Source organism: Polyodon spathula, chromosome 17, assembly GCF_017654505.1.
Source record: "Polyodon spathula isolate WHYD16114869_AA chromosome 17, ASM1765450v1, whole genome shotgun sequence".
NCBI lineage: Eukaryota > Metazoa > Chordata > Actinopteri > Acipenseriformes > Polyodontidae > Polyodon > Polyodon spathula.
In genome coordinates this window covers 17,770,669-17,793,818 of record NC_054550.1, presented here as the reverse complement: position 1 = coordinate 17,793,818, position 23,150 = coordinate 17,770,669, and the positions used below count along the sequence as shown (strand labels likewise).

Sequence of the window (23,150 nt, the reverse complement as noted above, 5' to 3'; positions counted from 1 at the left end):
TTCTAAATTAATTACAAATATAAAACAGAAAATAATTGATTGCATAAGTATTCACCCCCTTTGTTATGACACACCTAAATAAGCTCTGGTGCATCCAATTGTCTTTATAAGTCACATAATGAGTTGAATGGAGTCCACCTGTGTGCAATTAAGGTGTTTCACATGATTTCAGGTTAAATACACCTGTCTCTGGGAGGTCCCACAGTTGGTTAGTACATTTCCTAACAAAAACTACACCATGAAGATGAAGGAACATTCAAAGCAAATCCGGAATAAGGTTCTGAAAAGCACCAATCAGGGTTAGGATATAAGAACATTTCCAAGGCATTGAATATCCCCCGGAGCACAGTAAAGTCATTATTAAGAAATGGAGAGAATATGGCACAAGTGGTTATCTGTCTAGAACAGGCCGTCCTAAAAAACTGAGTATCCGGGCGAGAAGGGAACTTGTCAGGGAGGCCACCAAGAGGCCTATGGCAACTCTAAGTCTTCCACTGCTAGGCTGGGAGACCCTGTGAATACGGCAATAACAGCCCGGGTGCTTCACAAAACTGGCCTTTATGGGAGAGTGGCAAAAAGAAAGCCATTGTTCAAAAGAACTTGCATCAAATCTCGGCTAGAGTTTGCCAGAAGGCATGTGGGAGACTCTGAGACCAAGTGGAAGAAGATTCTATGGTATGATGAGACCAAAGTAGAGTTTTTTGGCCTCAAAGCTAAGTACTATGTTTGGTGCAAGCCTAACACTGCACATAATCCTATGAACACCATCCCTACCGTGAAGCGTGGTGGTGGCATGCTTCTCTGCGTCAGGGCCTGGAAAGCTTGTGAAGATAGAGGGCAAAATGGATGCAGCAAAGTACAGAGAAATCCTGGAGAAAAACCTGCTGAAGTCTGCAAGAGACCTGGGACTTGGAGAGGATTCATCTTCCAGCAGAACAATGACCCAAAACATACAGCCAAAGCCAAACTGGAGTGGCTTATAAACAAAAAGGTCAATTTCCTGGAGTGGCCCAGTCAAAGTCAGGATTGAGAATATGTGGAAAGAGTTGAAAATTGCTGTTCAACAAAGGTCCCCATCCAACTTGACAGAGCTTGAGCAATTTTGCAAAGAAGAATGGGCAAAAATTGCAGTGTCCAGATGTGCAAAGCTGGTAGAGACTTATCCAAATAGACTCATGGCTGTAATTGCTGCCAAAGGTGCCTCCACCAAATATTGACTCAATGGGGTGAATATTTTTTGTTTTGTATTTACAATTAATTTAGAACAATTTGTAGATTTTATTTTTCACTTTGACATTATGGACTTTTTTATGTTGATCAGTGGCAAAAACTCCTAATTAAATCCATTTTGATTCCATGTTGTAACACAATAAAATGTAAAAAAGTCCAAGGAGTTGAATACTTTTGAGAGCCACTTTTGAGAAGTCTGTTTGAATGTCTTAACTGACTTCCAGTATTTCTGTTTTTAGGACTATTGAGTATGTCATTGGACTATAATGTACATAACTGTGTTGAACACAAACATATTGTGTATTTACGACATGTATCCTATGGGACACAGTGGGGGTTGTGACAATGTGGATTGCAGTTCTGTCTGTCTCTCTCTCTCTCCCACTCTCTCTCTCTGTAACCAATACCTTTTCTACACCACCTAACCATCCTGTGCTGCATGTATATAGGTGTGTAAACAGTAAAACGTGTTCCACAGTCACCCGTTACAGTTATTAACAGCCATCCTCATGCCATTCATATCATGTGACAGTGTAAGCTTTCAACTCTGTTAGCTCCACCTGCTCTCTGTGTCTGTATCTATGCAGAGTAGGTGGGTCTAGTGTTGCACTTGCTTGATCATTTCACCTGGAAGGTAAAATTGTCCGCACCCTTTTTATGGTTTCTTTTTTGTTATTAATCACCCAGTGGCTTCCCCTGTTGACTGCTTAGACCCAAAAGACACTGCTGAAAACTTTCTTTAACCTTGTGTGGTACCAGACTTCTTGTTTTAAAATGAAAATACGGGTTTGCTATAACTTGATCTATGTAGTTGATGGAAGTTCACGACAGGTAAGATTTATGGAATTATTTTATTAGCTACAGTCACTTGTGACAAGCATTTCAACTGTAGATGGACAGAGAGTTTAACAGAATATTTTATTAAACAGTTTTGAGATCCTGCCAGAAATATCCCATCCCTCTTCTGACCAGTTAAGTCAGGTTGCACATTCTCCATCCAGGTGTGCAGCAGTGACCTTTGACACTGACCTCCCAGCAACCAGCATCATCATCACATTCCACAATGAGGCTCGCTCCACCTTGCTGCGCACTGTCAAGAGGTGAGTTTGTGATGGAGCAGAAGCAGCCCTGCACATGGAAATGGTGTATTTTAATTGCAGTGTAAATTTGTGCTACATAAGGCAGGACTGGGAGTTAGAATCCTCTCCCTAATTAAGACAACTGTGGAATGTGGCCAGGCATTGATTGAGTATCAGTCCGCCTCGGCCACATTCCTTTAAAAGGAGCTGGAAAGCCAGTCCTTTATCCTGTATCTCAGCAAACAGACAAATGTGTGGAGAACCCTCATGGCTGGGGTGTGAACCAGAGTGAGCACCGGGTATCATCACTGTGCAGGCCGTGATAACCACAACTGCAACATAGGGATTAGTTTAGGGGATTCTAACCCTACTCAGTTTATTTGAATGTGTGTTTTGTTAGCTGTGTTTTTACTGTGCTTTGTTTGCATTATTGTTTGTCAATAAATCCTGTGTGCCTGCATGGCATGTCGACCACATCCTCCAGTCTCTGTCCTCTCTGGCAGTGGATTGCAGGTGTGTTAACTGCATGACAGTTGTGTGGGGTATGTTTTGAATTGTGTGGGTTATGTTTTGAATTATGTGGGGTATGTTTTGAATTATGTGGGGTATGTTTTGAATTATGTGGGGTATGTTTTGAATTCTGTTTTGACACATGTATGCTACACTGTGACAGTTGTTATCGGCAGGAAGAGAGACTCAGAAATAAGAAGCTGCAAGCTTAAGTGCTATTGCGCACTTGTAATAATAAATAATAATAAAACAACAGACAAAAGACAGGAACAAATAGAGGCGTGGTGGCCAAAACAAACAATTGAACAAAACAAGACAACACTTTTACACACTGTGTGGTTCCAGGATGAGCCGCCACTTCCAAGGAAACACGGCGCATAAACTTTCCTTCCCCAACTAACAATGATCAACACCAATAGACACAAAACACGCACTCTCTAACCTTAACCTCACCTTCACCGACATTAACTCTACCCAACTAAGACTGTTCAACACCAACAGACACAAAACACACACTCTCTAACCTTAACCTCACCTTCACTGACATTAACTCTACCCAACTAAGACTGTTCAACACCAACAGACACAAAACACCCACTCTCTAACTTTAACCTCACCTTCACCGACATTAACTCTACCCAACTAACACTGTTCAACACCAACAGACACAAAACACCCACTCTCTAACCTTCCCCTCACCTTCACTGACATTAACTCTCCACATTAACTCTAATGCTCCACATTAGCACCCATTGATACCCTGTGATGTGTATCTGCAGGGAGGAATTTAACCCTCTCCCTGCCAATATTCTGTCACCCACTTATTTTTTGTTTTATATTTGTAGTTAATTTAGAACAATTTGTAGATTTTATTTTTCACTTTGACATTATGAACTTTTTTGTGTTGATCAGTGGCAAAAACATAAAATGTGGAAAAGTCCAAATGGGATGAATTCTTTTGAGAGTCACTGTATATGTATGTATATTAACTGTTGTTAAAATCGTGTAAGGAATGTTTTCTGTGAAATTACGTTGATCATGAAAACAAATCACTGTTTGTTTTATAAGAATGCTTATAAACAATATAGAAAATCAGTGCTTAAACAGGCCAAATCATCAGGGATTGTTTCTCCTCCTTGCGCTACAGCGGACCCTACTGGCTAGGCACCTGGTGAGCTTAAATGGACACACCTGCAGGGCTGGCCTTCGTCCTTTAGGGACCGGGAGCTCTCGAGCTCTGGGGTATAAAGAGGCACTTGTCTTGGTCATGGGATCGGAGGATTCCCACTGACTTTCTGTCCTCCTGAGCTGTGTGGTGAATTGCTGCGGTGATAGAGCTTAAGTGAGCATTCTAAATTGGGGAGAATAACAGGGGTAAAATAATTGTGCAAAAACAGTTATGCCTATGATGTCTGACTGAAGTACATGCAAAGTGTCATGGTGATCTTTTCATGACACTGAGAGCTGTAGTTCTATGTTTTCAGCCTGGCCGGGATGTACACAATGTTATTGACATGCTTGTTGTATTTCTCTGCTCTCTCCCGTCCCGTCTCACAGTGTCCTGCTGCGCAGCCCCCCCGGCCTCATACAGGAGGTCATTCTGGTGGACGACTTCAGCAGCGATCGTAGGTATCTGCCTGCACAGGCACTGGGAGCACTGGGGTGGAGGGTTCCTTATGGACTGGGTTGATTCAGGCAATGAAGAACACTGCACTGTCACAGTGGAGTTTAATTAAACATGTTGGCCTGACTGAACAGGGATTCAGTCACAACCAAGATGTACCGCTCAGTCTATTCCAAACCAGGACCTTGTTCCAGCCAGGTCTCAATGACTGCACGCCCGGGTTCAATTGAACTATTAGAGACCTGCTCAGATCAGCCATTACGGACATGGCTGGAACAAAGTCCTGGACTGGACTAGATCGAAACAAGTGAATATCACTGCTTTTCCCTGTTATATTGAAAGAGATTGTAGCTTTGTTTGCAGTCATTCGGAAGGTTCTGGGTTCTGTTGCTCCAGTACTATGTCATCTGTTTTCTCTGGATCTTGCCAGGCGTTGAGCTTGTCTAGAGAATCCTAAGTCCTGTTATTATTACATTTTAAACAAAAATATAATTGCACATAAAAATAAATCGCACGACAAATGATAAACTATTTGCCATAACCCATAATAATGCATGTATTGTATTTATTTCTCTTTCGCTAATACTTGCAAATATATTGCAAGTACATGTACAAAGAAAAACTATAATATAAAGTAGCCAGTGATTTAAATGTAAACTTTGTAAACTATGTAGCCTAAAGTTAACCTGTTATTAAATAATAATAATATGAAAAACATGTTACTAATATTACAACGACGTGTTCCTGATGTTTACCACATATACGGTAGCTTTTAATAAAGATCCTGACAACATTAAGAGTAAAACAATTTACTAGACACATTGGAAACATCTCAATAACAGTCTGTTCTGAATAAAAGTACACAGACAGAAAGTTGACGGCTTAACCTTGCCTTTAAGCTCTAAGATTCACTCATGCGTAGAAATGCTCAAAAAGGCAAACGCTCACTTATTTCACGGCTAACTTATTTCCTGTGACACATTGCTGTGTATTGCCTGGGGTCATTGTTTGCTGTCCAGCTCCTGCCAGTGCGTTGGGGTCCATAATCCCACCCTGACACCACGTGTGGCAAAGTGGCTTGCAAGGTGCAGGAGTGCTGGGTGCTGTGATTAATGAAAAGGCTGACAAGAAGAATCCCGGTGCACTGTTGATAAAACGGGTTACAGTCCCAAATAACAAGCACAGTTAATTTGCAAAACGAAACACAATACAAAACATGGTCACCAGTCCTGGTTGTGTGTTTTAGTGCTCGTGGTGCAGGCACAAGTAATTCGTGACTTTTTGGTGCAGTGCTGTTCCGGGTTAGTGCTGGCCCTTGGCGACAGCTCTGGAACGTGTTAGCCGTCTGCTAATAATAACAAGTAACAATTAGAGGCGAACAAAACAAACACAGTACGTTTTTCATACAAAACACAGGTCCTTCCAGGTTGTTCTCTAACCAAGACGGAGGAACAGATTTCGTTGCTTCGTCCCTTTTTTGTACCGTCACACATGACCCCTTTGGTAAACGATTACAGCTACTCCTCCAGTCCGTGGCTGCCACATCATTTCCCTTCCAGGTCAATGAGTTAATGCATCGAAGCTCCTCCCCCTTTCTAGACCACCAACTTTTTTTAACCCTGGGAATTAAGTGTCAGGCCAAACAATCCAGGGTATTCTGTTTCCATCACTTAGCACCCTCACAGGTCGGAAGGGAGATTTACCACCAGATCATTCTATTTCCATCACACAGACTCTCTGCAGTTTCCTAATGAGCGTACCTGTTACTGTGACAGACATCTCCTCAGAGAGAGATGTGCTCCAGGCAGCTCGTCAGTGACAGATCCTTTAGTTGATTTTAGTGCAGCTTCATTTCCATCTGATACAATCTAGCTGACAACGAAACTTCAAACAGCTGTATCATATCAGTACCAGGGTCCAATATAAACTATACACTATTGTGAGAGGGTGGTGAAATTCATTGAACACAAACACAAAGTTTCACATTTGAACACCCCGCAGAGGTGTACTTTTTTAATTTCACCACAAGGTGGCACTGCACTGCTACCTCACCCGAATACCAACTATGGTAAACGGGGGACGAATGGAGAAGGCACACACACACGCAGGTGCGTCAAAATAATAGTCCAAACAAAATTTGAAAGCAAAAAGAGAAAATAAAGCCTCCTAGCCTCCCTGTGTCACTGCCATGATTGACAGACGAACCCTTCATGGCTCCTGAGCTCCCCCTGCAGGATCATGCACGCACCAAAGAGCCAGTACATGTCTCCCCCCTGTTACACATCCCTCCCCTCAGAATGGCACCACCGGTCCATTCGAAAATCCTACAACCCCACCCGAGAGAAAAAAATCTGCATTTTGATGCAGTTTTCCTGCTCGGTGGACCACCTTGAAGGCATAAGGTTGCAGCGCCAAGTACCACCGTGTGATTCTGGCGTTGTTATCCTTCATCCGGTGGAGCCATGCTAAGGGGGCATGATCTGTTACCAGGGTGAAATGTTGCCCCAGAAGGTAGTACCGGAGTGACTCGACTGCCCATTTTACTACAAGGCACTCCTTCTCTGGTACTATAGTTCCTTTCGTGGGGAAGGAGCTTCCTGCTGATATACAGGACCGGGTGCTCACTTCCCTGCACCTCCTGAGACAACACTGCCCAGAGATCTGTCTCTGATCCATCCGTCTGCAGGGTAAACCACCTGCTGAAATCCGGGCTTCACAGCACTGGCTTACTACACAGCCTCCACTTCAAAGCAAGAAAGTCCCTCTGACACGGCTCCGTCCACTGAATCGTATTTGCAGCAGCCTTCCGGGTGAGGTCTGTCAAAAACATAGTGAGTGTGGCGAAGTTCAGGATGAACGTTCTATAATAGCTCTCTAGTCCCAAGAAAAAGCGCACCTGGGTTTTGGTCGTAGGGACCGGCAAGTCAGCCAAGGCTTTTGCCTTAGCAATTAGCGGTCTGATCTGGCCGCTCCCTACTCGATACCCCAAATACTTCGACTCACTCTTCCCAATGGCACATTTCTTTGGGTTAGCAGTGAGCCTAGCCTCCAGCAAGGATTGCAGCACCGCTGCTACCTTACACAGATGACTCGGACAATCCTCACTGTGGATAACCACATCATCTATGTAAGCAGTGGCGTACTGCTGATGGGGCCGCAGAATGCGATCCATCATCCACTGGAAAGTGGCTGGCGCTCCGTGCAACCCAAAAGGCATGGTCCTAAATTGGAGAAACCCAAAGGGAGTCGAAAACGCCGTCCTCTCTCTGGATTTTGGGGTCAGGGGTATCTGCCAGTACCCCTTCGTTAAATCCAGTGTTGTCATAAAATGAGCCGTGCCTAGATGCTCCAGCAACTCATTGACCCATCTGGCTTATCCACCAACACAGTTGGACTGTTCCAGTCACTTTAAGACTCTTCGATTACCCCCAGTCTGAGCATTTCATCAATTTCAGTTTTTTTCAGGTATACGATATGGTCTCTGGCGAACTAGTGCCCCTGACTCAATTTCAATGTGATGATGGGCTACTCAAGTCTGCCCCGGGACAGGAGAAAACACATCAGGAAACTTCATCACTAGCACCTGAGCCTGACATTTCTGTATTGGTGTCTGACTGTCTGCCATCTGAATCGACCCCTTTTTCGCCAACACGGAAAGATCAGGTCCCAGGTCTGTGACAGCCTCTGTTTGTGCCACTAACAAAGCCTCCTGTTGCAACCAGGGTTTCAAGAGGTTCACATTATAAATTAGTTTTTCTCTCCATCACTCCGGCTGGCAGATCTCATAGTCCACAGTCCCAATACGGCATGTAACCTCATAAGGTCCTTGCCACTTCACCAGAAGTTTAGACTAGGTAGTAATAGAAGCACTTTATCCCCCAGCTAAAACGTGCACAACCGGGCTTCCTTGTTATATTGGGTCTCCTGTCTGCATTGAGCCTGCTGCAAATTATCATGCACCCATTTCCCCACAAACTCAAGACGTTTGTGAAGGTCCAACACATAATGGACAGTATTGGTTGAATTATCCTTCTGCTCCTCCGACATCTCTCTAACCAGATCAAGCACTCCCCGGGGTCTCCGCCCATACAGAAACTCGAATGGCGAAAACCCCGTAGAAGCCTGGGGTACTTCCCTGATAGCAAAGAGAAGGGGAGGAATCAGCTGATCCCAGTAACGCATGTCACTGTCAATAAATCTGCGCAACATTTTGAGGGTCTTATTGAAACGCTCCACCAGACCATCGGTCTGGGGGTGAAAAACCGAGGTTCTAATGGTCTTAATCCCAAAAAGTCTACATGTTCCACGGGCTAGCCGAAACATAAAGTTGGTGCCTTGGTCAGTCAGTATGTCTTTGGGGATCCCCACCCGGGAGAAAACCTTGTCTAGCTCATTGGCAACAGTCTTAGCGGACGCAGAGCGGAGGGGTTTGGCCTCTGGATAACACCTAGCTTAGTCCAGTATGACCAATAGGTGAGCGTATCCTGCCGTGCTTCCCCAGTCACACAGTACAAGAGGTCTCAATTGATTTCAAAGTGAGGGTACGCGGCAGCGCGTCTGGGCTCGACCACCCAACCATTAACCACAGCTGCTTAGTCAAAGAGCCTACCCAGCACGTCGTTGTGCCCTTGCTCAAGTAGGAAGTCACAGGAACTAGCTAAAAAATTAGCTCCCATGGCTTCCATCTCGGGATCAGGTCGGTTCCGAGTGGAGGCAGCCGAGCCAGACCCCTGCGCTGGCTCCGCAGCCTCCGCCCCAGACTCTTCACCAATCTCCCCCACCTGAACTTTCTCAGACCCGCTCCATTGCCAGCCCTCATTCTTAGTGGCCCGGAGTTCCTGTTTAGTTTTCCAGGGTTTAAAACTATGGCAATACCAAGGCGGGTCACGAAAGGGAAAGATCTCTCCAATTACATCCTCTTTCTTAGCCAAGGAGAACGGGGCCATCACAGCAGCTAGCCATCCCTTAAACTGCTCGCAGTCCCCTCCCAAAACTACCGGCACTGGCAACCGAGAACACAAACCCACTTGTACTCGCATCTCCTGCTGGTCAATTTTTAAATCTCCATTAACTTTTGGATAAGTGCGCAAATCCCCATGAACACATTTAATATGCACCTGTCCCAATATTGGCTTATGCCCCAATGAGATTAAGCTCTCCTTTATTAGGGACTGACTACACCCTGAATCCAAGAGAGCCTGGGTTTGTGTACCATCCATGGTAACAGGAATAACAAAACCCGTCTGCTGGAGTGAGTGAGATAATTGAACATTCTTACCTGGTTGGATGACGTCATATTCCATAGCAGTGCAATCCCGAGCAATGTGATCCACCTCCCGGCATGTCCAACACCTCGGTGGGCTGGTTTCCTGCCTTAGAGCTTCAGCATGTGATTGAAAAACTGGAGCCATCAAAGGGGCTTGACTGTAGGGTGGTCGTGCGAGACCCCGGCCCAACCACGCAGCAGCCCGTGGGTACCCCCACCCTGCCCCGGATCCCAGGCCGGGGGCTCCCACAGCCACACCTCGTCCAAAAACCCTGGCTATCCCTTCCCCCCAGTCCCCTCGCTCCCTCTGGGGCCACGAGTGAGGATGATGCAGGAGCTGCTGCACCCATACGCGCGGTTCTGGGGCCAAGGATTCCAAAAAATGCTCCACCACGATGGTTTCTACCAACCTTGCTTTGGTGGAATGGTCTGGGACTAGCCAGCCCATGGCATAATCTTTCAGTCGATGGCTGATGGTCCGAGGATGTTCATCTGCCGCAGAGATCTCCCAAAACTTGAGGTGGTAGCCCTCCGGAGTTGCCCCCATGCGGTTAAGAATGGCTGCTTTTAATGCGGGGTAATTGACCATCGCCCCGGGACCCAAGGACCTGGTGGCCACCTGCACCTCCTCCGTGAGTTGTGGTAGGAGGTATCCAGCCCACTGAGCCTGGGGCCACCCAGTGGAGGTCGCCATAGCTTCAAATTTCTCCAAATACGCTTCTGGTCGATCCTCCGCTGTCATTTTGGTCGGTCTCTGTAGCCCCAGGTCTGGTCCCACAGGTCTGGTCCCCCCTTGCATGGCGGCCATCAGAGTTTGGTGCAGGAGGTCCGTCATTGCCTAAAACTAGTCCACATCCATTGCTTACACTGCTGTACGTGGGCAGTGCCAGTGAATCCCACTTTGACACCACGTGTGAGAGGGTGGTGGAATTCACTGAACACAAACACAAAGGTTCACGTTTGAACACCCTGCAGGGGTGTACTTTATTAATTTCACTACAAGGTGACACTGCCCTGCTACCTCACCCGAATACCAACCATGGTAAACGGGGGGCAAATGGAGAAGGCACACACACACGCAGCTCTGTCAAAATAATAGTCCAAACAAAATGAGAAAGCAAAAAGAGAAAATAAAACACAATAATAAAACTACAAACAAAAGGTTGCTGCCACAGCAGCGTTCCCCCACCGTTGCAACCCATACAGCAACACTGTGTGGGGATGCCCATGGTTTCCTGCTAACTACACCCTTTCCCCCTTGGACCATAATAAAAGAAAGGTTTGTCCTCCTCGATTCCAGGCTATATTCCTCTGCTTGTTTTGCTTGTCTGATAGCTCCAGACGCTGGCGTTCTGTTGCAGTCTCTCTGTTATTCCCACTGTCATTCTCACAGAAGGGCCGACCTGAGGAGTAGCAGAGCATCATTATTATAGGTCAAGTGCCACTCAAGACCCGCCTTTCAACCACTCTGAGAGAAAGAGAAAGAGCGAGCCCTCTCCCAGCCTCCCCGTTTCACTGCCATGATTGACAGGCGGGCCCTTCGTGGCTCCCGAACTTCCCCTGCAGGATCGTGCACGCACCAAAGAGTCAGTACAGGTCTCGCCCCTGTTACAATTATATAAATATATCTAGAGCTAAAAAGTGTGACATAAGTGGCAAAGTGGAGAGTGGAAACAGTAGCAGGAGTGATGAAGTGCATTAATTAAACAGACAGAGCCTTGTAATCCGGTTTGGAAAGTGGAATCTTTATTTTATATTCCAGGTCTGGTGACCTAAACAGTAATTCAATGGCAATACACAACAATGTGCACTGCACGGAGTAAACATTAACGGGATTGCTCTCCCAAGTAATAAACACAATATTTTACCCACAATAATACATACACGGTTACCAGTCCTGGGTGCGTGCAGTAGTGCTCGTGGTGGGTGATACAGGTTAATTGGTGACAATTGAACTGCTGTTCTGGCTTAGTTCTGGCCCTTGGCAACAGCTCCAGAACTGTGTTAGCAGTCTGTTAAAGTACAAGAGAAGACAAGACAATTACAAAACAAAACAAACAAAACACTCACAGTACTTTTTACTACTCAACAGGGTCTCTTGTAGTCCTTCTCACTTTATAAACACAAATGTTAGTTTACTGTAAACCTGGTTCCCTGAAAGCGAAGATGGCCACCAAAACATCATTATGGGATATATGCCTGTCTATTGGTAGGTGTTACTGAGCTGCTTTCTATCAAAGCTGCCGATAGGCCCCCTCCCCTCGGTGGCCTCCTCGGCCCCGCCTACCGAAGGTACATAACCGTCACACAGGGGAGACTCGCCCTCTTTTCGCGACGAAACCGTAATGTCGACCGATGTGACCTTGCGGTTTGTGGCCATCTTCTCTTTCAGGGAACCAGGTTTACAGTAGGTAAACTAACGTTTCCTTTCAATTCAGAGATGGCCCCCAAAACATTGTTATGGAAAATGTGTAACAGAGCCGTCGCGAGGGAGAAAAGAACGGCAGCTTATGTGGGATGCCTAGCCCTGCCTGACCAAAGTCAGTGGTGCGAGCGTGCAACCTCAAGGACCCTAGTGCCCACAGAGTGCAATGAAGGATCTATCACATTTAGACGATAGAACCTGTAAAAATTATGCTGGGTAGCCCAGCTAGCCACATCACAAATCTCAGCCATGGAGGCACCTCGAAAGAGGGCCCCATGACGTAACCACACCCAGGCGGGGGTAAGCCAGCACCATCATATGCAGTCGAGACTGTGCTTGCAGTCCAATGCGACAATCACTGCTTCGAAAAGGGCTGTCCCAGGGTCCGTGATCCATGGCAGATGAAGAGCTGGTCAGACTGACGCAGCGCTCTCGTCCTATCCGGCAGAGAAGGTTCAACTTCCTATCCTCATCCAAAGAAAATGGTGGAGGATGAAAGGACTCCAGTTCCACAGATTGATTCATGTGTAAGGCTGAAACCACCTTGGGGAGGAAAGCAGGGTTTGCACACAGGTGGACTCCATTCAACTAATTATGTGACTTCTAAAGACAATTGTTTGCACCAAAGCTTATTTAGGTGTGTCATACCAAAGGGGGTGAATACCAATCAATTATTTTCTGTTTTATATTTGTAATTAATTTAGAACAATTTGTAGATTTTATTTTTCACTTTGACATTATGGACTTGTGTTGATCAGTGGCAAAAACTCCTAATTAAATCCATTTTGATTCCATGTTGTAACACAATAAAATGTGCAAAAGTCTAAGTGGGGTGAATACCTTTGAGAGCCACTGTAAGTGGAATGCATTGAGCCGTGCACATGCAATAAACTCAGCTCGATGGCTGATACCGCTGCCGCCATCAGACCCAGTAACTTCTGGCACAAAACAAGGGGCACCCTTGATCCCTGTCGAAACAGGGAGAGGTGGTGCTGGAGAGCTGCTACCCTGTTGTCCGACAGGTATGCGCGCATCGTAGTGGAGTCCAGCCAGAGCCCCACATACGTTATGCACTGCACCGGTGTCGGCCGACTCTTGGCATCGTTGACGGTGAGGCACATTCCTCACTAGATGCTCCGTCACCAGCGCCATGTGGGCCACTGCCCCCTCCCGTGACTGGGAACAGATCAACCAGTCGTCGAGGTAGTTCATCACTCTGACCCCTTGCAGCTGCAAGGGGGCAAGGATAGTGTCTCTGCACTTTGAAAACATACGGAGAGCCAGGGGGAGGCTGAACGGCAGCATGGAAAACTCGGACACGCTGCCTTGAATGGTGCGCTTGTCCAGCAAGGCTGCCACTTCGGTCTGGAGCTCTGAGGCCTGAAGTGGATCCTGTCAGCCTAAAGCACTTTAGACTGCCAAGCACGCCAGTAGTGCAGCTGTTGTGCCATGAATTGGGTCTGAGACCACCAGCCCTCAGGAGCCCTGCTGGGGCGGCTGAGGCTGAGGTAGGGCTGGCAGTGGCGTTTGCCTAAGGCAGATGCCCTGGAACCGCCTTCTAGGGCCTTATCAGCATCAGGCATCCACGCCTGCGACAGCCACAGCTGTCTGTGCACAACCACTAGGCCAGCCAGGCTCCAGCCCAGGGTCTGCCCCTGCAGAATTGCGACTCTGTGGCCACCGGCTCTAGGAGCAGGGCACCATGTAAAACAGCATCCATGTACGCAAACAGCATACTGGATGTATTAGCCAAGTGGGTACTCTGGACCCCTGCCATGTAAGCGCTCCGGGGGAAACCCGGCCAGGCCCAGCTTCTCCTCCCCCTCCAGCGAGACCAGTGGAGAACCGTGTCTCAACTGAGCTGGCACTGTGGTTGGGTGGTTCCAGGGTAAGCTGGGAAGGGTTGAGCTTGGGGAGCCACGTCATGCGGTCGAAAGACGGAGCGACGTGGCTCTGTCTGCGCTGTCCAGGTGACCCTGACAGCGGCGGCGCTATTAATTGTGGAAACCTCGGAACTAGGGGCCGATTCAGCAGGGAACTCAGGCTCCTCCTCGACCTCCATATCCGGAGGGAAAATGGACCCCCCCCCCACGAGGCGGTGATAGAGAGCATGTCCTTGTCCAAGCAAAATGCCCGGTCGATCCACTCGCTCTGTTCGCCACCGGAGGTCAGAGGGCGGTACAGCAACTGCGGTCAGCACAGGGGGTGAGGAGGGCGCCACACGGGGGGGGCCTGTTGGGGCCGAGCCGTTGGGGCCTGTTGCCTCTGAAAGCTCCATGATCTGGCCGATTTGAGCTTTCATGTTCATAATATCCCGCGCCTGCCGGGACTTCTTCACCCGTTTAGCCGTAGGCGACAGGGAGCGGCTGCGGGTAGACACAGATGCCTGCACACAGGGAATCCCCCCGAAGGGGCTCTGCGATGGCGTGGGAGGCATGGCTGGGAGGGGTCCGCTGCCCTCGTGCGACTCTCTTCAGGCAATTGGCGAGCACTCGGAGCTGAAAAGCCGTGCAGATGTCGCAAGAGCCTTGCCGGGCTGAGGAGGCGTGCTTAGGGCCTAAGCACCGCGCACACATACTGTGCCTGTCCTCCTGTGGGATATTAGTCTCACAGGCTTCACAGGCATGGAAGCCAGCCCTGCCTGTCATTGCACAGAGCACCATATGTATTGCGTGCACTGAGCACCTTGTGCACCGAGAGCCGTGCAGCACTTGGTCTAACGCGCACTGAGTACCGCGTGCACCATGTGCACCTAGTACCGTGCAGCACCAAGTCCCATGCGCACTGCGTTCACTAAGCACGGGGCAATAGATATTGTGAGCACCGCATGCACCGAGCACCATGCGCACAGCATGCATGGCAGATGGCGCTGTTGGTCCGTGGTCTGCTTACCAACGATGGTAAACAGAACCACGGGCATACCAAGCAATGGCACACAATACCGGCGCACTTGCAGGTGCTTCGAAACAATAATTCAAAACAGAAGGCACAAAGAAACAGGGAAAATAAAACAGTAACAAAGCTACAAAGAAAAGGTGCTGCACTTGACAGCTATATCCCAGTCACCGCTACCCGTGCGACCCGGATCACCGTCCTACACTGCCGGCTAACTAGCCTGCTCCGTTACAATACTCCGGGGTCTGCCCAAGGGTTCCCCGCTCTCACTGTCTCGCTGTGAAACTCTGTTTCTTTTTCTCCCGGCTGATTCTTGGTCCTGGACCAGAGCTTCCGCACTCTCGGCACGTCTAAGTGGGCAGTCCTGAGGAAACAACAGAGCATTAACTTATAGGGCTAACAATCTCCCCAAGACTCGCCTCTCAGCCATTCAGAGAGGGGGAAAGTCCACACACCCACTTTCCCACCTCCCCATGTCACTGCCATTACTCACAGGCGGTTGTTGGATGACTGCCGCCCTCTTCCTGCACCACTGTGAACACGCCAGCAGAGTCAGCACAGATCTCCCCCTGCTACATACCGATTCCGGGAAAAGCGTCGAAACCAACTTTCAGTGGTGCAGGGGAACTAGCAGTAACTTACGCAGCGCTTTTTAAGAAGAGAAAGGGCTCAATGCAACACAGAGAGGTCTTACCATACCAATCTTGAGAAGTGAAAAGAGGATGAGACTCCCCTGCGTGACGGTTATGTACCCTCGGTAGGTCGGGACTGAGGGGGGAGGGAGCCTATCGGCAGCTTTGATAGAAAGAGCTCAGTGACACCTACCAATAGGCAGGAGTATATCCCATAATGATGTCTTGGTGGTCATCTTCGAATTGAAAGGGAACCAGTGTAATGAAACAGATTGCGATTCTCTATCCCCTTTCATGCTGTCACACATAACCCCTTGGTAAACGAGTGCAACTGCCTCTCCAATCTGTAGCTGCCAGTCATTTGCCTTACAGGTCAATGCATTATTGCAATAGAGTCTCGCCCCCTTCCTAGCTGGCTGCATTCCCTTGAACCCTGGGAAAGAACTGTCAGGACAGCCCATCCGGGGAACTCTGTTCTTGCTGCTTCGCGCCCTCACAGGTCGGGAGGGAGATTTACCACCAAGAATCATTGTATTTCTGTCACACAGACTCTCTGTAGTTTCCTAATGAACATACCTGTCACTCTGACAGATATCTCCTCAGAAGAGAGGTGTGCTCAAGACAGCTCATCAGTGACAGACTCTCTGCAGTTTCCTAATGAGCTTACCTGTCCATCAGCCTGAGAGTCTTAAAGTGCTTGTAGCTACAAGATAATCCTGTAAAGCAACCTTCATGCACTTGCATGCACTACACCGTATCCAGAGTGACTCAAAGCAGGGCTGAAGGGGAGGGGGCAATTCCACTCTCCAGCTGACCAAGGAAGTGCAGCACTGTCCGAGTACAGACAGAGATGTCTTTTTTACATGTTAACCATAGCATGTGTTTCTTTCAAGTTTACACGTGAGACCTATATAAGGAATGGGAGTGCACACTGAGGGAAGTGTTTGCTTCTTATTAGGGGGCAGGGGAGCCACATTTATGCCCCAGGGACTCATTCCTGCATTAGTCTCCCATATAAAACCATCTGTCTGAACCATTCTATGTTGTTTTGCACAACACCCTGCAGATTTAGCAATGTTATGTTTTTTTATTAATTTAGGCACAGCAACACAGGGAGTGATAAACAGCATTGTTCTGTAGCCTATAGTATGGACACACCAGCAGATCAAAATGCAGATTTTTTTCTTTTATGAGGAGGAAGAAAAAATGCATTGAAATTCATGAGAATGCAGCAGCAGTCTGTGCTTGTCAATGCCTGGCCTCCACGTTCCTTCATGTTACCCTTGAAATGGAGTGCATGACACAGTAGAAGTGCAGCATTGGAATATCTGGGAGGAGTGCTCAGAACATTCACTTCATTAGCAGCTTTGAAAAAAAAACACCATTCCAAAATCAAATACTAGAATGTGTTTGTGTTTTGCATTGAAATGATGCCACTTTTTATTGAGAAAGGTGGGATTACTAAATGAATGTGCTTCTAGGAGGGCTCACCAAGGTTATACAAAGAATTCCCACTGTATTAGCACAGGCAACATTCTCACTGGTCCCCCGTCTGTTGAGGATCATGTTTCCTTACTTGGGGTTTACACTTTGATTTGGACAGTGCAGATGTCTCACTGTTCTAGAACTCTTCTACTCCAGTGGTCTAGCTGCTCTGGAACACTGCACTGAATGAAAAACAAGCAAAGAACCAAAACCTTTCACACAGGAACGTGCAGACCTGTGATAGACCAGAGTTCAGAACAGCCCTGTCTCCACACTGCAGGAACGCACCCTATCTAACAAGGCTAAGACACAGCACTGCAGGAACGCACCCTATCTAACAAGGCTAAGACACAGCACTGCAGGAACGCACCCTATCTAACAAGGCTAAGACACAGCACTGCAGGAATGCCCCTGGAATTTGGCTGGCTCCTCTGGAATTTGTGACTTCTAAACATGTCTACCATGAGGATTAAGCCAGACACATTGATTGATCAGAAATAAATTGAAAACAGAAGATACTGATTGAAGAGAATCTCCACTGAAATGTTCCCAAATTTAACAGTGTTCATAAAGAGCAGCTTGTTACGTTAACTTCTTATTTACATTCACTTTGTGTCATTTTCTGTTTGAATTGACCCATCCTGGCCACTTTAAAACAGAGAAGTGTAAAGCACCCCTGTGGCCTTTATTGAGCTCTCAGTAATATGTCTAACCTCATCACATCTGGTAACCCAGAGTGCCACCATTACTCTCTCCCCCTGCAACACTGCCTCTAATGGATGTAAGAAGTACCTGTTTTTTTTTTCTGAGGTATTTCGTAGTGATGTGTTTCTTACATTGACAAGATGCAGACTGTTGCACTTGCTTCAAATGAGAGCCTCTTTATATTACTGTGGGTGCCCAATGGCCTGTATGGGTGTATGTATCCTCACTGTTTCCTAACTCTTTGCCCCCAGAAGAGGACTGCCTGCTCCTGACACAGATCCCCAAGGTGCGATGCCTGCGCAATGACAAGAGGGAAGGTGAGTAGCCTGGGGTCTGTGACATTATTGAACCTGGTCCCTGGCCCTACATGCACCACACTTTCTTACACTTCACTTCATTCAGTGAACGTTTCCCAATCTGAGGATATATGGTGGCTCCTGTCTATACTTATGTCACACTATTTACAGTGGCTTGCGAAAGTATTGACCCCTCTTGGCATTTTTCCTATTTTGTTGCCTTACAACTGGAATTAAAATTGATTTTTTGGGGGTTTGTATCATTTGATTTACACAACATGCCTACCACTTTGAAGATGAAAAATATTTTTTATTGTGAAACAAACAAGAAATAAGACAAAAAAACAGAAAACTTGAGCGTGCATAAGTATTCACCCCCCCAAAGTCAATACTTTGTAGAGCCACCTTTTACAGCAATTACAGCTGCATGTATCTATAAGCTTGGCACATCTAGCCACTGGGATTTTTGCCCATTCTTCAAGGCAAAACTGCTCCAGCTCCTTCAAGTTGGATGGGTTCCGCTTGTGTACAGCAATCTTTAAGTCATACCACAGATTCTCAATTGGATTGAGGTCTGGGCTTTGACTAGGCCATTCCAAGACATTTAAATGATTCCCCTTAAACCACTCGAGTGTTGCTTTAGCAGTATGCTTAGGGTCATTGTCCTGCTGGAAGGTGAACCCCCGTCCCAGTCTCAAATCTCTGGAAGACTGAAACAGGTTTCCCTCAAGAATTTCCCTGTATTTAGCGCCATCCATCATTCCTTCAATTCTGACCAGTTTCCCAGTCCCTGCCGATGAAAAACATCCCACAGCATGATGCTGCCACCACCATGCTTCACTGTGGGGATGGTGTTTTCGGGGTGATGAGAGGTGTTGGGTTTGTGCCAGACATAGCATTTTCCTTGATGGCAAAGAGCTCAATTTTAGTCTCATCTGACCAGAGTACCTTCTTCCATATGTGTGGGGAGTCTCCCACATGCCTTTTGGCAAACACCAAACGTGTTTGCTTATTTTTTTCTTTAAGCAATGGCTTTTTTCTGGTCACTCTTCCGTAAAGCCCAGCTCTGTGGAGTGTACTGCTTAAAGTGGTCCTATGGACAGATACTCCAATCTCCGCTGTGGAGCTTTGCAGCTCCTTCAGGGTTATCTTTGGTCTCTTTGTTGACTCTCTGATTAATGCCCTCCTTGCCTGGTCCATGAGTTTTGGTGGGCGCCCCTCTCTTGCCAGATTTGTTGTGGTGCCATATTCTTTCCATTTTTTAATAATGGCTTTAATGTGCTCCGAGGGATGTTAAAAGTTTCTGATATTTTTTAATAACCCAACCCTGATCTGTACTTCTCCACAATTTTGTCCCTGACCTGTTTGGAGAGCTCCTTGGTCTTCATGGTGCCGCTTGCTTGGTGGTTCCCCTTCCTTAGTGGTGTTGCAGACTCTGGGGCCTTTCAGAACAGGTGTATATATACTGAGATCATGTGACACTTAGATTGCACACAGGTGGACTTTATTTAACTAATTATGTGACATCTGAAGGTAATTGGTTACACCAGATCTTTAGAGGCTTAATAGCAAAGGGGGTGAATACATATGCACGCACCACTTTTCCGTTATTTATTTTTTAGAATTTTTTTAAACAAGTTATTTTTTTCATTTCACTTCACCAATTTGGACTATTTTGTGTATATCCATTACACAAATTTTAATTCCAGGTTGTAAGGCAACAAAATAGGAAAAATGCCAAGGGGGTCAATACTTTCGCAAGCCACTGTATCTCAAGATATATTTATATAATATATAGTTTATATTGGACCCTGGTATTGATATGATACAGCTGTTTGAAATTTCATTGTCAGCTAGTTTGTATCAGATGGAAATGAAGCTGCATTAAAATCAGCTGAAGGGTTTTTATTAATCTGTCGTCAGGTATAAGTGGTGCAGTAAATAAAAGTAATGTCCAGGCAGTATTTCTCCCAAAAACAGTCAGTGTATCTTAATAATAACAACAAACCGCCCCTTTACCAGCAATGGTATTGGTGGGTACACGACGGGATTGCAGACCCAAATATAATATTTATAAAAACAAAAGTCCGATGGACTTGCTTGGTCCCGCTTCCTCCATGCACGAAATAGTGCATGCTCCGTTCCGGGGACCGTGGTGCAAGAAGACATGGTGTTTGTGCAGTGAAGTGCTCTGGGGTGATTGCTGGCACTCAGTTCTCCTCTGCAACACAGAAAAACACACGTAACAAAAACAACAAATTACAGGCTCCGGCCATCAGGTTACGTTTGTTGAGCGCAAAGCGGCGTACTGACGTAGCTGCTTCCCCTTTGTACCCATGACCTCCCCCCTGCAATCAACCAATCGCCATGGTTTCTTCAATAGAGGGCCGTCCCACAGCTGATCTCAATGGAGTCGTTCCTGGTGTGTGCAACTACGTGCGCCCCCTAATATGGTCATCTTCCAGTTTCCACCTACCATCAAGGCGGTCTATCAAGGAGGGAGCATACACAATGCCCTTTCTGATCGGGAGGGAGATTTGCAACATCGATCCTTTCTCTCTTTATCACATAATCATATTAAACTGTACATAATACAAAAGATATAGAATAGTATGTGCTGTGTGAGGACTTAGCTGTCAGTAAACCCCCCAGTGGCAAAGCTTGTATGGTACAGAACTCTCAGTAGTACTCGGCACAGTATATCTAGAGACGTGCTCTGCAGCTGTGTCTGTGTCTGTGTCACTGTTGCAATCGATGCTGGGGGCTGAGGGCGGGGGTAGGCAGTGTCACCTCCAACCTCTCTGTGTCTTTCACTCACTCCTTTATTCTCTCCCTCTCCCTCTATGTCTCCTCTCTTCTCTCCCATTCTCTTCTGTCTCTATCTCGCTTATCACTCTGTCTCCTCACCCTTTCCTCTCTCCTTCCCGCTCCCTCTCCCCTCTTCTGTGCAGGTCTGATTCGCTCTCGTGTGCGGGGTGCTGAATCAGCCACAGCCTCTATCCTGACCTTCCTGGACAGTCACTGTGAGGTGAACATGGAGTGGCTGCAGCCCATGCTGCAGAGAGTCAAAGAGGTACAAGAACCCAGCGTGCGGAGCCCCTGCATCCACCCCCCTGGACTGCATCCCCCACCTGCCGGGAGCCTGTATGAGTTTGTCACACTCTGGAGCATGCAGAATAACCACTAGGGATGTGGAGCGCTATGAAACAGCGACTGAATATAGAGATTTTCAATTTACTAACTCGCAGTTGCAACAGTTTCAGAGGAGACAGGAATTATAGCTGCACACCCCTAGTGGTCATTTTTATAAAGACCAATCCAGAAACGTATCTTTTAGGAGGCTTTTCAGATAAGCTCAATAAAAAAATCATCTAAGCAAAAATATACAGAACACATATAGCAATAGGACAAGTGCAGGGACAGTATGATACGGACTTGCGGAGCAGCAACCTCCAAACATGCACACCTGTCTGAATAGGAGTTAAAGCTGCCCCCCCTCTCCCCCCAGGATCACACCCGGGTGGTGAGCCCCATCATTGATGTCATCAATCTGGACAACTTTGCGTACCTGGCAGCATCCGCAGATCTCCGAGGAGGTAAACCATTGTTCCATATAGGGGTGGTAATGATAGGCTGCAGTGCCGTGTTGTTTACTGTGTCTGAAAATTAGAACCGTAAAGGAGCCAACACTAGTGTAGAACAGGTTGAGGACTATCAAACTGTATTTTTAGCTTACTAAGTACTTTCATCCAGTTCTGCTGACTATGTAGAATCCCAAAGGTGTATTTTCATTTGAAATATTGCATTTGGTACTACACTAGGTACAAGAATGAAAGTTTTCAGTTTGCTTGCCTTCCCTTCCAGGAAATCTGTCACACTCCTTCATTTCTGTCATTTCCTGGGTCATTTCACCTCAGCAGTGTTTTTGGATTCACGCATCTTACTGGCTGCAAAGTATGTCAGTCATTAGGGGAAGCAGCTGGTTGGTTTCTAACCTGAAGGGGTGGGGACAATTTCATTCTCCAGGTGGAATGACCATGAAAAGGCAGGACTATCAGAGACCTGTATAGAGATTGGAAGTACATGACGAGCAAAATGTCTAGAATGATTTTGTTAGCTATAATCTCTTTAAAGATGGGTGATTGAGGGTTACATTGCTGCAGCGATGCAGCTGAATTTTTTGAAGTGTTAGTGAAGTGATCAGTCGGACCCAGTGAAGGTACATGGAAAGACTTTGCCCTCATGTTTAGCCAGTGAGATCAGGTCGGGCTGCTCTTTGAAATTTGTCTGAGCACCAGCAGCAGTCTGGCACAATCATTGGTTCTAATGACTAAATCACTGCTTTTACAACCTCATTATTTAGAACATAAGAACATAAGAAAGTTTACAAACGAGAGGAGGCCATTCGGCCCATCTTGCTTGTTTGGTTGTTAGTAGCTTATTGATCCCAAAATCTCATCAAGCAGCTTCTTGAAGGATCCCAGGGTGTCAGCTTCAACAACATTACTGGGGAGTTGATTCCAGACCCTCACAATTCGCTGTGTAAAAAAGTGTCTCCTATTTTCTGTTCTGAATGCCCCTTTTTCTAAACTCCATTTGTGACCCCTGGTCCTTGTTTCTTTTTTCAGGCTGAAAAAGTCCCTTGGGTCGACACTGTCAATACCTTTTAGAATTTTGAATGCTTGAATTAGGTCGCCACGTAGTCTTCTTTGTTCAAGACTGAACAGATTCAATTCTTTTAGCCTGTCTGCATATGACATGCCTTTTAAGCCCGGAATAATTCTGGTCGCTCTTCTTTGCACTCTTTCTAGAGCAGCAATATCTTTTTTATAGCTAGGTGACCAGAACTGCACACAATATTCAAGATGAGGTCTTACAAGTGCATTGTACAGTTTTAACATTACTTCCCTTGATTTAAATTCAACACTTTTCACAATGTATCCGAGCATCTTGTTAGCCTTTTTTATAGCTTCCCCACATTGCCTAGATGAAGACATTTCTGA

At 46.7% G+C, this 23,150-nt stretch overlaps 1 protein-coding gene across 3 annotated transcripts in view; it reads left to right on the top strand.

Annotated features, from left to right (window-relative positions):
* Nucleotides 1-23,150, top strand: part of LOC121329532 (polypeptide N-acetylgalactosaminyltransferase 16-like) — a 101,832-nt gene that overhangs the window by 35,390 nt on the left and 43,292 nt on the right. Inside the window, exons 3-7 of one of the 3 annotated variants that reach the window (XM_041275141.1) lie at nucleotides 2,232-2,330; nucleotides 4,377-4,444; nucleotides 18,106-18,168; nucleotides 21,099-21,220; nucleotides 21,656-21,743. In XM_041275141.1, coding sequence (XP_041131075.1) covers nucleotides 2,232-2,330; nucleotides 4,377-4,444; nucleotides 18,106-18,168; nucleotides 21,099-21,220; nucleotides 21,656-21,743 — 440 coding nt within the window. Of the gene's footprint in view, nucleotides 1-2,231; nucleotides 2,331-4,376; nucleotides 4,445-18,102; nucleotides 18,169-21,098; nucleotides 21,221-21,655; nucleotides 21,744-23,150 lie in introns of all 3 variants that reach the window. The other 2 variants (XM_041275140.1, XM_041275142.1) reach the window with 2 other exon arrangements.